The 14,849-nt window shown below is 31.6% G+C and overlaps 3 protein-coding genes across 3 annotated transcripts; 1 reads left to right on the plus strand and 2 right to left on the minus strand.

Moving 5' to 3' along the window:
- Window positions 1-7: 7 nt before the first annotated feature.
- On the minus strand, window positions 8-9,101 carry LOC125874784 (uncharacterized; the record flags this gene model as incomplete). The annotated part of the gene is made up of 6 exons (XM_049555809.1): window positions 9,029-9,101; window positions 5,809-5,865; window positions 1,153-1,225; window positions 818-1,056; window positions 134-340; window positions 8-22 (listed from the first exon to the last, which is right to left on the minus strand). Coding segments are annotated over exons 3-6 (528 nt in total), but the record flags the coding sequence as incomplete, so codon positions are not given.
- A 4,021-nt stretch (window positions 9,102-13,122) lies between these two features.
- Window positions 13,123-13,810, plus strand: LOC125873002 (copper transport protein CCH). The gene is made up of 3 exons (XM_049553838.1): window positions 13,123-13,319; window positions 13,440-13,515; window positions 13,608-13,810. Exons 1-3 carry the CDS (start codon window positions 13,311-13,313, stop codon window positions 13,742-13,744), a joined length of 222 nt encoding a protein of 73 aa, XP_049409795.1. The 5' UTR covers window positions 13,123-13,310; the 3' UTR covers window positions 13,745-13,810.
- Window positions 13,811-13,874: 64 nt separating this feature from the next.
- On the minus strand, window positions 13,875-14,597 carry LOC125873001 (protein EARLY RESPONSIVE TO DEHYDRATION 15-like). The gene is made up of 2 exons (XM_049553837.1): window positions 14,309-14,597; window positions 13,875-14,225 (listed from the first exon to the last, which is right to left on the minus strand). The coding sequence occupies exons 1-2, from the start codon at window positions 14,520-14,522 to the stop codon at window positions 14,077-14,079; spliced, it is 363 nt and encodes a 120-aa protein (XP_049409794.1). The 5' UTR covers window positions 14,523-14,597; the 3' UTR covers window positions 13,875-14,076.
- Between the last annotated feature and the right edge of the window lie 252 nt (window positions 14,598-14,849).

Genomic DNA, 14,849 nt, shown 5'->3' on the forward strand with positions numbered 1-14,849 from the left:
CTTTATTTCTTTCACTCATTTTCTGCATTAAATTTGAATTTTTAAGTGTCATAAATTTAATTATAACAAGAAAACCAATAAAGTAAATAATAATATTGTTAAATTCATTTAATTTTGATGTACTCCTAATTACCTTAAAAGAATCTGAGCTGAAATACTCAACCAAGAATTTCCATTCAACTTCATTAACCTCTGCTGGCATGTTCAAAAAGCTCACCTCTTTTGTAGCATATTTCTTGAAATGATCATGGAGTCTACTACGACGATATCGAAACAATTTATTAGCTTGATCCAAGATAGTATCCCGAACGTGTCGTGTGTTGGATAGTTGGAAGGTGTCCTGCTCACAATAAAATTTAAGTGAACTTAGTTGAAATAGAACTTTGATTGTATATGACTAATTAAAAAATGAAATAATTATTATTTGATTCTTGAAAAAAATAGGAAACATATGTGTAAGTTGCTAATAGAAGGATAACAACCATAAAAACAATCAGATTAATACAGTGAATTCATGTAAGAATAAAGAGAAATATCAAGGTCATAGTAACTTGTCCCCAAATTTGTTTATTAGAAGATATCTATAGCTTATAACAACAACACAGTTAGGAAATCAATTGTCATTGACAAATAAATATAAGTAAAAAGTAGACTTAGCACAACTAAAGTTAAAATAATTCTTGACTTGTTGGACAATTATCTTAAATGATTGAGACTATAATATTTAGGCAAAAGAATTAGACAACAATTGTTCAACATGAGAAGAAAACTGAGCATTAGATAGATCAGATTTTTAAGGAGAAATGAAGTAAATTACCAGTATATGCGCAATGATTCTATCTTTTGCTAGATCAGAAACATTCTTCCAATTCTTGACATCATGCCTAGCATGCTGAAAAACTTTCACAGAAATCTCGGTAACAAAATTGGTAGCTCTAGGACCTACTGCAACTCTTTGATCCGGTGGAATAATCACATTCAACTTGCCATTTATATTTTTACGTTTCTTTTGAATTGAAAGCCCTATTGTCTTTCCCCTCCCCTTTCTTTTTTGTCCTAAAAATTATAAGAAAGTATTTAGATCTACAATAAGCAAAATATATAAAAGCTAAAAAAAATTAAAAGATAATAATTAGTGAATGATTAATTTACCTGATTGGGGATGCGAAATTACATCAGTAGTTCCTATACTCTCAGAAACAGGCACATTTGTCATCATGATATACTGAAATACATGTTAAAAATAATTGTACTATTGAAATCTAGAATATAAATAAAAAGAAATATTAGAAAGTAGACAAAATATGCTTAGAAATTGAGAGAAATAATTCAAATTATAAGGTAAAGATAAAATATTAACAAGTTGTTTACGCGTCGTTTGACACAATAAACAACCAACCAAAGGAGTTAGTTTCATGTTATAGTTATCCTTGTTGACTAATAGAAATAATTGAGCACATCAACATAAACTATCATAATCTTACAATTTTCATGAAGTAATTATAGACCAAAAAAAAGAATCAGCAAAATGGAGCAACACCAATGTCCAAAAAACAATTCAGATAACATTATTTTCAACACCAAGCATAACGGTTATGTTGCATGTAGATGGGAGGAGCTAAATCTTTTAAAAAAAGTGATTGTAATAAGTAAAATTGTCTTGTGCACTAACTGAAAATCACAACCAATCATCATCTTCGTCAGCTTCATGTTCATCTTCAGAAGGATATTCTCCATCTGATGAAAAATTATAGAAGTTATCTCCATTTTCACCATCAGATTCATCAATAACTTCTAGGTTTATTTCTTCCTCGTTATTGAGAGAAGGTGCTTCAACACTCACTCCATCAATGTCTTCTCTTTGTATTGTAACATTATCATTATCCGATTCTACTTGAAGACTTGTTTCTCCCCTTTCAACCAAGTCAATTAGTTGATATGGCTCTGGTTCACTTTCTTGCTCGGGTACATCATACAAATTTCGTGGTCTTATCCTTACCACTGCATGCCATTTTTCATTTTGACTATGTTTAAGATAATACACAGATTGAGCTTGTGAGCCTAAAATAAATGGATCATTTGTGTAATGAATCTGTGTCACATCTACAAATACAAATTCATATTCATCTCTTTTGTAACCTTTACTTTGACTTCGACCTTGAGGTGGAACTTCAAACCAGTCACATTGAAATAATATGACTGAATTACCACCTATGTATGATATCTCTAAAATCTTTCTAATTCTTCCATAATAATCAACATTTTCTGTATTTTAATTCATCACTCTTTACTACCACACCACTGTCTTATGTTTTTAAGAATAATTCAGATTCCTTTGTACGAAATCTAAAACCATTCAAGGTATAACCATTATGACTATAAACACGAGAATCTGGGAGTCTTGCCAAAGCAAATAATTCATCGGTAATTCGATCATCACCATTCTCTTTTAATTGTACCACCTATAATATTTCAACAACAAACATTAATACTACTTAGAAAGTAAGATATATGGATTCTTCTGAATAAAGATAAATTAACATAAAATAATATAATTTACCTTTTCTTCAAACCATAAAGAAATTCCTCATTGTGCCTCTTGAAATATTTTTATTGTTTTCTTTTGTTAATATTTCTAGATGTTCCCTATGAATTATAAATTTTTTCATAAAAAAAATAGAAGAAGAAATTATTAGATTATAGTCATGGATAAGTTCATTTTTAAAAAAAAGTAAACTAAGTAAATGGCGTCTTACTCAATCCAGGGACGAACTTCCTCACAATTTTGGATGATGTAAAAATGAGCTTGCTTTATTTTAAGATCACTCATATTTTCCCAAGAACCTCCTGATAATGGCTTACCACAATATTTAAATATAGATAACACATTGGAATCTTTGTTGAAAGAATCAAAGTTTCTATCCAGACGATTCGGCTTTGTCTCTATATCTGGTAAATATTTGCAACAGAATGTCATGCAATCCTCTACAAGATGGCCCTCAGCAATTGCTCCTTCCGGACGATATTTATTGCGTACATAATTTTTTAATGTGCGCAAATATCTATTTGTAAATATATATCAGTTTTGTAACAAATTTTAATAAAAAAATACTTCACAAGAATAAGAATCTAACCTTTCGATGTAATACATCCATCGATATTGAACGGGATCAGCTAACTTTGCCTCATTTGCCAAATGAATTGCCAAGTGAATCATAACATCAAAGAAGGTTGGCAAGAATACACGCTCTAACTTAGAAATTGTTATTCGCATACTTTTGTCTAGTTGATCTAACTTCTCTACCTGTAACTCCTTAGCACACAAATTAGTAAAGAATAATGACAATTCAATTAACGGATCATAAGCATCCTTTGGCAAAATTTCTTTGATGATAAGTGGAATGATACGCTAAAAAGAGCATGATGATCATGACTTTTAAGTCCCAAAAGTCTAGCTTCCTTAACACAACGACTAATGTTAGACGCATAAGCATCAGGAAACTTGATTTCTTTGATGAGGTTACAAAACTGAATCTTTTCCATTTTAGACATTGTATAACTTGCAGGAGGAAGTATATACTTATCCCCACTTTTTATTGGATGGAGGGACTTTTTGATTCTCATCTCTTGTATGTCCAGCCGTGATTTTAGTGTGTCCTTTGTTTTTCCTTCAATATCTAACAATGTTCCAAGCACACTTTCACTAATATTCTTTTCAATATGGATTACGTCCAAATTATGTCTCAATAACACACTCTTCCACTATGGAAGCTCAAAGAATATACTTTTCTTCTTCCAATTGTCAGATCTTCCAGCATCTCGTTTTCTTTTTTTTGTGTTGGGATCAATTGAGCCTTGTGAGAATGTATTTAGTTGTGCATGCACATCATCTCCACTCAAAGCTTCTGGTGCAATTCTTTCTTCTCTTGTGTTATCAAAACAACTTTTATTTCGACGATAAGAATGATCTTTCTCCAAAAACCTACGATGACCCATATAGCAAAGCTTTCGATCATGTTTTAAGTAAGTGGAACAAGTATGTACATGACAAACCGGACAAGCCAATTTACCTTTAGTGCTCCAACCGGACAACATACCATAAGCTGGAAAGTCATTAATTGTCCACAACAAAGAAGCATGCAATTTAAAATTTTGTTTCTTAAAAGCATCATTAGTGTCGATTCCACTCTCCCATAAGATTTTCAAATCATCAATCAGAAGTTGGAGATACACATCAATATTCATACCAGGGCCTTTTGGGCCGGGAATAAGCAAGGACAACAAAATATTAGATTGCTTCATGCATAGCCATGGAGGAAGATTATATGGAATCAAGACTACTTGCCAAATGCTATAAGAATTACTCATAGAACCAAATGGATTAAAACTATCTGAAGCAAGCCCAAGTCTTACATTACGTGGATCTAAAACAAATGTCGTATGTTCTTCATCAAAAGTTTTCCAAGCTAATGAGTCAGCTGGATGCCTTAGTACTCCATCATCAACTCGCTTATTTTTATGCCACCTCATATCTTCTGCATCTTGTTTTGTCATAAACAATCTTTGTAATCTTGGTATCAAAGGCAAGTATCTAAGAATCTTTCTAGGAATTCCTTTAGTTTTCTTATTCAAATTTCTGGAAGTAGGCTCATCATCACTATCTTTTTCTTTTCTTACAATCCATCGTTTCTCACTGCATTTAGGACATTGCTCAAGATCAACATATTCCTTTCTATATAAGATGCAATTATTAATACATGCATCTATCTTCACATATTTTAGACCCAAATTTTTTATGATCTTTTTAACTTCATAGATAGAATTAGGGAGCACATTTTCCTTTGGAAAAGCATCACTCAATAATTTCAACAAAGAGTCAAATGAAGTATTACTCCAACCATGTAGACACTTCATTTGAAACAGGCGCACTACAAAGGAGAGTTTGGAGAACTTTTTACAATCTGGATATAACTTTTTCTTTGCATCCTTTAATAAGTTATAAAATCTCTTTGCTTCTATGTTAGGCTCTTCATATCTAGGCTCAGTGGTCTCATCAAACTCATGATTATTAGTGGGGATACCACGATACATGTCATTTAACATTTCAAAAGTGGAAGTATCATCGTTGTCAAAATTTATATCTGCACCAGAATTCATTTCATCATCTGAAGATGCCTCCGACTCACCATGAAAAATCCACCTATCATAAGTTGGATTTATTCCCCACTTAAGCAAATCATTCTTTACTTCTTCTCTTGTTTTCCAAAGCACATTATTACACTTAGTACATGGACATTGAATTTTTACACCAACCTCAGGATTGTAAAAGGCATAGTCTAAAAAATATTCCATACCATTCAAGTACTCTGGTAATGTCCTATTCTTAATATGTATCCAACTTTTATCCATCATATACTTACCTACAATGACATATAATATATTAAATATAAAATTATATGATTAACTATATCTTAAATTGCTATTGTTTATAGTACAAAAAATTAGTAGAGAAAAGCTCACAAAAATAATTCTTTAAAATGGACTCCAAATTCAAATATTATCCCATCCACCCTCTCACACGCATATGTAACCAAATCAAATAACTTAGCACAATTCAAAGAAATCTCTCAGAGATACATATATGGGTATATCACTATTGCATATTTAAAAATTACAATTACTCGAAAGAGAAAGAGAGAGCGACAAAGAGAGAGAGAGAGAGTCCCATTAATTGGAGAAACAAATAACTAAAAAGAAAAGTTGAAAGTAAAGCACACGACATAGTAATATATTAAGTAGAAAACTTACCTAATTGAGCAAAAGTTTCAGAAATCTTATAAATTGCTTAACTCACTTTACTGAGATCTGCAAGAAAAAAATAAGCAGCTACTGTTTTTTATGTATCCTTATGTGTCTCTGTATTGACATATATGATATACACAACGAGAAAACAAGAAAGAGATAAAACAAATTCAGACACAATGTGCAATTTTACATTTCTGTCAGACACAAGCAAGATAAAAACGACCCAAATTTTTTTTGTCAAGTGTCTTACAAGTAGGTTAGCTGGTAAGATCTCTCAACCAAGAATGATTTATCAGTTTGTCAAGAAAGTCTTGTAAAAAATTGATCAACTTAAACAAGTAACTGGTGGCTTCAGTACACAATATGAATACGTTATTAATCAGCACCAGACTGAATTCAAGCATTCTTTCTATAACAATTTATTTTTGCAAGAATCAGAAAATGAGAAAAATGTGAAAAATAATACTGGAGAAAGTCAAAAAGTCAAATTGTGCAAATAGTCCAATTTGAATAAGAGCTACTGTTTTTTTAATAGTCAATTTTTCTTTTTGCATAAGTGCAAATAGTCTCAAAGGTAGATGGATTATTTTTAATAGACTCTCGACTCAAGAAAAATAGTTCAAAGCAGTCTAGAAATGGAAGTACAAATAACATTTAAATAAGAGCTACTATTGTTTTATGATGTTGGTGTCAAGATCAACTTGCACACACATCGACTATTCTGCTGAATACATGTTACGGCCCACCAATGTAGATACTAGATAACTCTACCCCCAAGGTTTAGTTAAAAGAAGGAGTGTACACATTTGAATCTGAGATCTCATTGTTCTTGACTCACTTCATTGACCACTAGGCAACGGAGGGTGTTTCAACATTTGAACTCGAGATCTCATCTCCAGATTCGAAAAAGGATTGTGGGGGGAGGGAGGGGAGATACTCAGTTGACTTGTTTATGGAACACTGGAGTATCAGTTAGTAGAGCAATGGAGCTGTTTGATGAGTGTTTTGGTCACATTTTTATTTCTCCCAATGAGTTTCCAAAAGCAACTGAAAAAATTAACGGTAGATTACCATGAGAACAACAACCAGTAGAGACGGTAGACAGAGGGGAAGAGCATTCGGCAGACATGGCAGCCAGACAGGAAAAAAAGCCAGAAGGGATGGCAGAGACACGAGGACAAGGGGAAGCTATACTGGTAGATATCCCGAAGATAACCCCTACTTCAAGATTATCTTGTCTCACATCCCTCTAAATTACACAATTCTAATGAATTAATAATCGAGCATGGCACCAATCTGGAGATATTGTGTTGCTTGAGGTCCCAAATGGCGTGGTATGGAAAGTAAAACTGCTAAACTTTAGTGGCATGGCATGGTTAAATGAAGGTTGAAACGAATTCAAGGAGTATTATTCAATTGCTTGCGATCACTTATTAATCTTCAGATGCAAAGGAAATTTCTAGTTCTCTGTGTTTATATTTGACTTAAGTGCTTCTGATATATTTAAGGGTAGTTTATCTTTTACTTTTAGAGTTGCACGATATCTATTAGTATTTAAGTTATGAACCCTGGAAATGTAAATATTTTTTTTATACAATCAATGCATTCTAATATACAACACGAAGTTAGTGACCAAAAAATAACATGATATCTCTTTGTGCTCATCCCACTTCATTGACCACTAGATCATATCTTGGGTGACAAAAAAAATGTTACTTCACATTATTTCAAAAAATAATTTACTCACTTTTCCCTTCTACACTTTTTCAACATCCAATATAATTATCCATTCAAATCTTAGAAGTCAACCCACATCAATTAAAATGGTAAGGAGTGAAAGTGTGCATTATTATCTTAAACAATGAAAGGTGAAATCCATTGTGCCAAAACCAATTTACAGAGAGTAATTGATGCTTTAACACTTAACTAATAACAAGAAATGCGTGAAAAGCAACAACTAAATGATCACATGGACATATAAGCTCACTTTCTTTGCTCATAAACATCATAAGAAGAACAATTTGAGGTAACAATAAAGTTAAAATAGATTTCTCATATAGAAGACGAAAATAGAGAAACATACCATTGAACACCCTTAACAATATTACTAGCTTTGCCACCGACAACTACATTCACAAGTCACAGTAAGTTAGTCTAGATTGAACTTGAGCAGGACAATATTGCAGGATATTACATACACAATACACAAGATTAGATACAAATAATATACTATATCTCATTATGAGATGATTACTTATCGTATTAAGCACAAAGATTAAATTTCCTTCTTTGCTTTCATTTTTTAAATAATGCACATTGTTGTCATTGCAACTTTGTTCAATGCATCTTTTTAACTAGTGTAGACGAGAATATATAACTGAAAAGAAATGAAAAAATACAGCAACTTAATGCAATATAACTACTTAAAAATATAAGCACAACATTACATGAACCTATGGGTATTTAATATGCTTAAAATCTGTTATGGACAACTATGTAAAAAACATATCAAAAGAAGCTTCATATGATATATATATATATATATATGGAGCTAAAAGAACAAAATTGAGTAAAAGATTGTGCCCCTTTGAGTCCAAGCTAGTGTGCTAAGTAAATGCCCAAGTTATAAATCAAATACAAGAACTAAAACACCTTCATACGTTATGAAAATTAGCTAATCTCTCAAAAAGTTCTCTCAAGTTTTTGATACCAAAGTAAGGAACCATTCGAGAAGCTTATTGTGTTCCACATTATTTCTATGATAAATACAATCTCAACAAGAATAAATATTTTTTTTAAATAGCGAATTTTGAAGAATCAAAATAGCATAGTATACAAGACCCATACCAAAGAACCAAATCGAAGTCAATTCTCTTGATATATATTATCGAAAATCGAAATTGAAGTACCAACCGAAGTTCTTAAAAAATCGAAAGGAAGAATCAAATGCCCACTCAAAAATTTACTATTAATTTGGAGAAGAAATTTCATCCTTCCACACCCAACTAAAATCTGTCTCTAACCCATCTTCATTAAACCCCTATAATAGAAGAGCTATAACCATTATCGGGGTAAAGGAGTGACTGTAACTAAGGAGTTATATGATTCTAATGATTTCAATGCAATTAAGAACTCTATTCACAAAAGACCATAAAAAATTCTTTGGATAATTACAAAACACATCAGATAACAAAATAGTCATTGAAAATTAAATATTGCTTACAATTTCTTCTCTATTCAATAGCAAAAGGATCCAACAGACGAAGAGGAAGGTGATGCAACAGAGGGAAAGCTCAATATAGCGCAAAGAAAAATAAAACCTAGAAAGAGGTGGGTTAACTGGAAGAGTGGGCTAAAAAATCGGAAAAGAAATAAAAAAGAAATTTGGCGCATTTTTTAGGCGGAAAGTTGAAAAATAAGCAGTTATTCTAATATTTTATGCGACAATTAACTTGCGTTGTTGGCAAAACAAAATTTATAGCCAACAATTCTAATTTGTGGTTGCTAACTCTATTTGTATTTAAAATTTGTTATACTTCCCACAAATATGGCAACAACTAATTAAACATTTTGTAACAACAAAAAAATTGTGATTAATATTTTTTATAATATAGCAACAATTAAATAGAATTGTTGCTATTTATTCAAATTTGCTAACAATACTATCGATTGTTGCTAAAATGTTGTTGCAAATTTTTAAAATTTAATAGTTATCATTTTGACTATATAATATTGCAACAACATCAAAATATTTGCTAACCACAAAGTAGTCGTGGTTAAAAGTTTAATGATATGGCAACAATTTTATTAAGTTGTTGCCATTTATCGATTTTAGCCAACAATTTTACCGTTGTTGCTAAAAAATTGTTGCCAATTATATACTTTCTTGTAGTGGTGGTAGAATCGTCTTCACAAATATTTGCTAAAAGAAGGGTATAAGAATGACCCTATTTGTTTTTGTATTTTTATACGAAGGTCAAAATCTAAATTTGTAATAATATCAATTTATGTTGATGACTTGAACATCATCGGAACTCCTAAAGATCTTTCAAAAGTTGTTGAGTGTTTGAAGAAAAAATTTGAAATGAAAGATATTGATAAGACAAAATTTTGTCTTGGCCTTCAGATTGAACATTTGACAAATGGAATATTTATCCATAAATCAACATATACTGAACAGATTTTGAAGCGATTTTACATGGATAAATCACACCCATTGAGTACCCCAATGGTTGTGAGATCTCTTGATATAAATAAAGATCTATTCTGACCTCAAGAAAAGGATGAAGAGCTTCTTGGTGATGAAACTTCATATATCAATGCTATTGGGGCACTTTACCTTGTCAATAATATCATTATGAACTGACACTACTGATACTGCCTATTTGGCATACGAGGTTGAATACAAGGAGAGTTCAAGTCCACAAGAAAAATGTGTTAATTATGGTAAGGTTTCCTTACATTAGTTGGACTCATACAAGAAAACGTTTGATGGAATTTAGAGCATACGAGTTGTACCCTATATATTGCAAAAAGGACAAATTTGCAGGTACTGATCTGCAAAATTACAAGGCAAGAATGAGCAAGAGGGAGAAGAACTTGACTCGAGTAATCTAAGGTTGTTACATAGCGATAGCTGGATGTCAATGGTAGTTCTTATAATAGGGGTTTTTACTGAATTGTAATAGCTTCTATTTCGTTGTTCAAAGGTTAGTGATTATTGTGAGATTTGTAACAAAAAGCATGTTTGACTTCTTGAGTTCGAGGTACTATAGTTAGTCCATTAGACTATTGACTTGTAATCTATAATATTACTCTTAAGAAGGTAGTGGAGTTTGGTGGTTGAAAGGTCGCGATCTTTTATTTTCACTCCCTTGAGTAATCAGTTTTCCACGATAAATTCATGTCACGTTTAATTTTATTGTTTACCATTTACTCTCTGAACCAGATCCAAACCAGATCCAAAGATAGGTAATAGGATAACTAGTTCTTTCATTACATGCAGGGCCGGCTCTATGCTTTCAAAAATAAGGCCTTTCCCTTAGGCCCCCAAATTTCGGGGGCCCCAAATTTTTGTCAAGAATAAAAGGATTAATTACTTGGGTGGATCCCTTTTAAAAAATAATTACTTATTTTAAGTATACTTTTTAANAAATTAATTATTTATGATAAAAAGTATAATTTTTTTAAAATTAAATTATTTTATCCACTTTAACATCTTTTGTACTTTGTTAAAAATAAGAATTAACAGTGAAAAGTGTTGAACAAAGTGAATTACAAATTCTTTTTTATTTCTTTTTAAATTTTAGTTTCAAGCATTACTTTAAGCATATTAAAAAGAGGTATACCAAGTCATCAACTTTTTGAGTCAAATTCTATGATTCTAAACTTCTAACTCTTATCTTTATTTAATATTTATCAACTTATTACTTATATCATTATGTTAACAATACATATAATAATTGTCTCACTTAAAGGATGTTTTTCAATGTTGAGTTGATAAAATCTTACCTAAAACTAGTAACTCAAAAAACAATATTAAGTGCTAATAATTTTCATCTTAATAGTGTAATTTTTTTTTTTTGAATAATTACGTATATGAAGTGTATTTATATTTTAGGCCGTAAATTGAAATTTCGCTTTAGACCCCCAATTACGTTGAGCCGCCCTCGATTACATGTAAAAAGTGAAATGAAAGTCAAATCAAGTAAAAGGAGAGCAAGTTGTTTGAGACAATTGAAGTCAAGATTACAATGTAATAAGAGCATAATATGCATCTGTAACTTATATGGATTGAAAAGAAAAGAGGAAAAGAAAATGTAAAGAAAAGAAAATAATTCAAAGTTGAGACAGGCAAATTTAGAATTTGAAAGTTACAATTACATAATTTCAATGTTTGGAAGAAAATAAATGGGTTGTATATCGTATTCACCATAATGAGAGCTTTGGCTTGATGGTTTTGAGCGGATCTTTAGTTAAAAGAGATTTGGATTCAATTATACTAAATCACCATTTTAAAAACAAATAGTAATAAAGCTTCGTTTAAATATTTGCCAAGAAAATGTCGTAATCACAACCTTCCATTGACATTAAGAAGGGTTGTTTCAACTAGTTATGATAAGATACGTTATGCTCCCCATAGTAGAGAGAATGAGTCAAAATGGGTTAAACATTTGAGTTTTTATATAAATCGAATATTTAAAATTAGGAAGGGAAAAATGTCTGAAAAATACTTCAACTTTGACCGAAATTGTTGTTACGATACCAAACTTTGGAAAAGACCTTTTACCCCTTGCACTATTAATAGTGCATTTTAAAGATATATATGTGTCTATGTGGACATCATAATTATTGCATCATTTTAAATAATAATGTGTCCACGTGGGCTCATATATACCTTTAAAATACACTATTCAATAGTGCAAGGGGTAAAATGTCCTCCATAAAGTTTGAAATCGTAACAACAATTTTGACCAAATTTAAAATATTTTTCAAACCTTTTTTCCAATTAGGAATAAGCTATTTAATCCCGAACATCTTGTTGGTCTATGAAGGGTGATTGGGCGTCATGCGGAAGCTTACTATTTGCAAATCATATAGTTGATNTTTCAACTAGTTATGATAAGATACGTTATGCTCCCCATAGTAGAGAGAATGAGTTAGAATGGGTTAAACATTTGAGTTTTTATATAAATCGGATATTTAAAATTAGGAAGGGAAAAATGTCTGAAAAATATTTCAACTTTGGCCGAAATTGTTGTTACGATACCAAACTTTGGAAAAGACCTTTTACCCCTTGCACAATTAATAGTGCATTTTAAAGGTATATATGTGCCTATGTGGACATCATAAATATTGCATCATTTTAAATAAGAATGTGTCCACGTGGGCACATATATACCTTTAAAATACACTATTAAATAGTGCAAGGGGTAAAATGTCCTCCATAAAGTTTGAAATTGTAACAACAATTTCGACCAAATTTAAAATATTTTTCAAACCTTTTTCCCAATTAGAAATAAGCTATTTAATCCCGAACATGTCACATGTCCCTTCAATAAAATTAAGGACAAATTTGTGTTAAATTATAATGAGTATATGTTAATCGGAAATATATTTTGACAAAAAATATAAAGAACAATATATTTACATTTATTTCTAATAATAATACGAAACATATTTTGCCCTTTTTGGGTTCCAAATATTATAGTTCTGGTTGCATTTCAAGAATCTTAGGCTAATCTGAACTTTCACGGCCCTGAAGGAGACTCATAATTTACGCGTCGAGAAAAAAAGGTTATAAAGTAGCTTTTGGCAAAGTGAAATAATTTCCATTCACTTAAAAGAAAAGAATCCAATACCCAACCCCTCCCTTTAAATATTTTCAACTGTTCTCAAAACATTAATCATTCATCATATCTTCATTCTTCTCTAAACTATCAGCAGCAGTTAGGAAGATTGTTTGGCAACTGCATATCAAGAAGCTTTGTAACGCAACTACTACAATGGCCAATGTTAGTACCTCAAAACCATTCGTGTAGTAACAGGTTTCTCTTATTAGATCAGATTTCCAGGATCCTCTCATTAGATTAGATTTCCAATGTTTTGAAATTTATTTTTCATCTGTACATTAGGTTGTGGAGCTTAAAGTTGGTTTGCACTGCGACGAATGCATCAAGAAAATCTTGAAGACAATCAAGAAAATTGAAGGTATGACAAGTTCTTCTCTACAACTTCAAATTATCTTCCAGAAAATGATGTATGATTCTGGATTTTTGATTAATTTTTTGGATGTGGTGCAGATATTGAAACATATGATGTGGATACACAACTAAACAAGGTAACAGTAACTGGAAATGTGACGACTGAAGAGGTGATCAAAGTTCTTCACAAGATCGGGAAACAAGCAAGCAACTGGGATCAACAATCAAGTTGCTAATCAATAAGCCCAGACTGCGCTATTTTATACTACTATACAATATCATCCTATTAATACTTGTCCTGATTTTATACCACTAAACAATGCTTATTTCTCAAGTATTTCTACATTCAGAATCTCAACAGATCAATTAAATCTAATAACATAGTTTTCTGTTCTGCCATTTATTGGAAAAGCAAGTTGAAAAGTGCACTATATACAACAAGTTTTTTTATGCTAAAAAAAATGAACCAGTGAAAGATAAAAACAAGATTAAAAGGGGAACAAAAAAAGTTGAACGCACTATTTACACAATACTAACTGACTCAAATGCTTCCGAGTAGTAATTCGCTCTATCTCGGCTGCTGAATATGTCTAGGGCACACTTTGACGTTCACGATTTTCGGCACTTTCTTCCCGTACTTTGGAATTTCAGCTGTAACTCGTGATTTGTTCCATTCCAACATCCCCAAAGTAATCAGTTCCTTCTTATTCTCCTCTTCTAAACACAAAACAAAAATTCAATCAATTGACAAGAACGACTGTTTTTAGTACTAAATGACGATTAGTAAAGTAGGTACTTACGCTTGATGAAATCGGTATCAGGGAGAAGAGAATCGTAGGTATCGGAGAAATCGTGGTCAGCTTCGGGATCGGAGAAGCATTCACGAAGCCAGTAATGGCGGAACCAAGGAGAAGAGTGAACCAGATCCCACCAGTGATCGGAGAAGTCCTCCACTTGACGATATTCGGAGGGAACGAACATTGGAGCATTAGGATTTAGGGTTGAAGTCGCCATTGTTGATGAACAATTTTTTCCAAACAAAAAACAAGTGAGAATAGTAAGGGTTTTATGAGTAGGCTCCACCAATATATAGTGCTTTGTGGGCTGTGCGCACTACCATAACTCATTAATTATTTACTTATATTTTATCCGGGTCCGTCAAATTTTATCTTTTTCAAAAAGATAAAGATAAGGTTTAATAATTCTTTATCCACTTATTTTTTTCTTAATTGCCAAAAATTGCTTGTGGTCAAGTGTAATTATGTATTTTTAAAGTGAAATTAATTTGCTTTGACAGATGCCGCCCGCGTGTAAGTCTAAAGTCTAAACCAATAGGGAGGG

Source organism: Solanum stenotomum, chromosome 8 (genome assembly GCF_019186545.1).
Source record: "Solanum stenotomum isolate F172 chromosome 8, ASM1918654v1, whole genome shotgun sequence".
Classification (NCBI taxonomy): domain Eukaryota; kingdom Viridiplantae; phylum Streptophyta; class Magnoliopsida; order Solanales; family Solanaceae; genus Solanum; species Solanum stenotomum.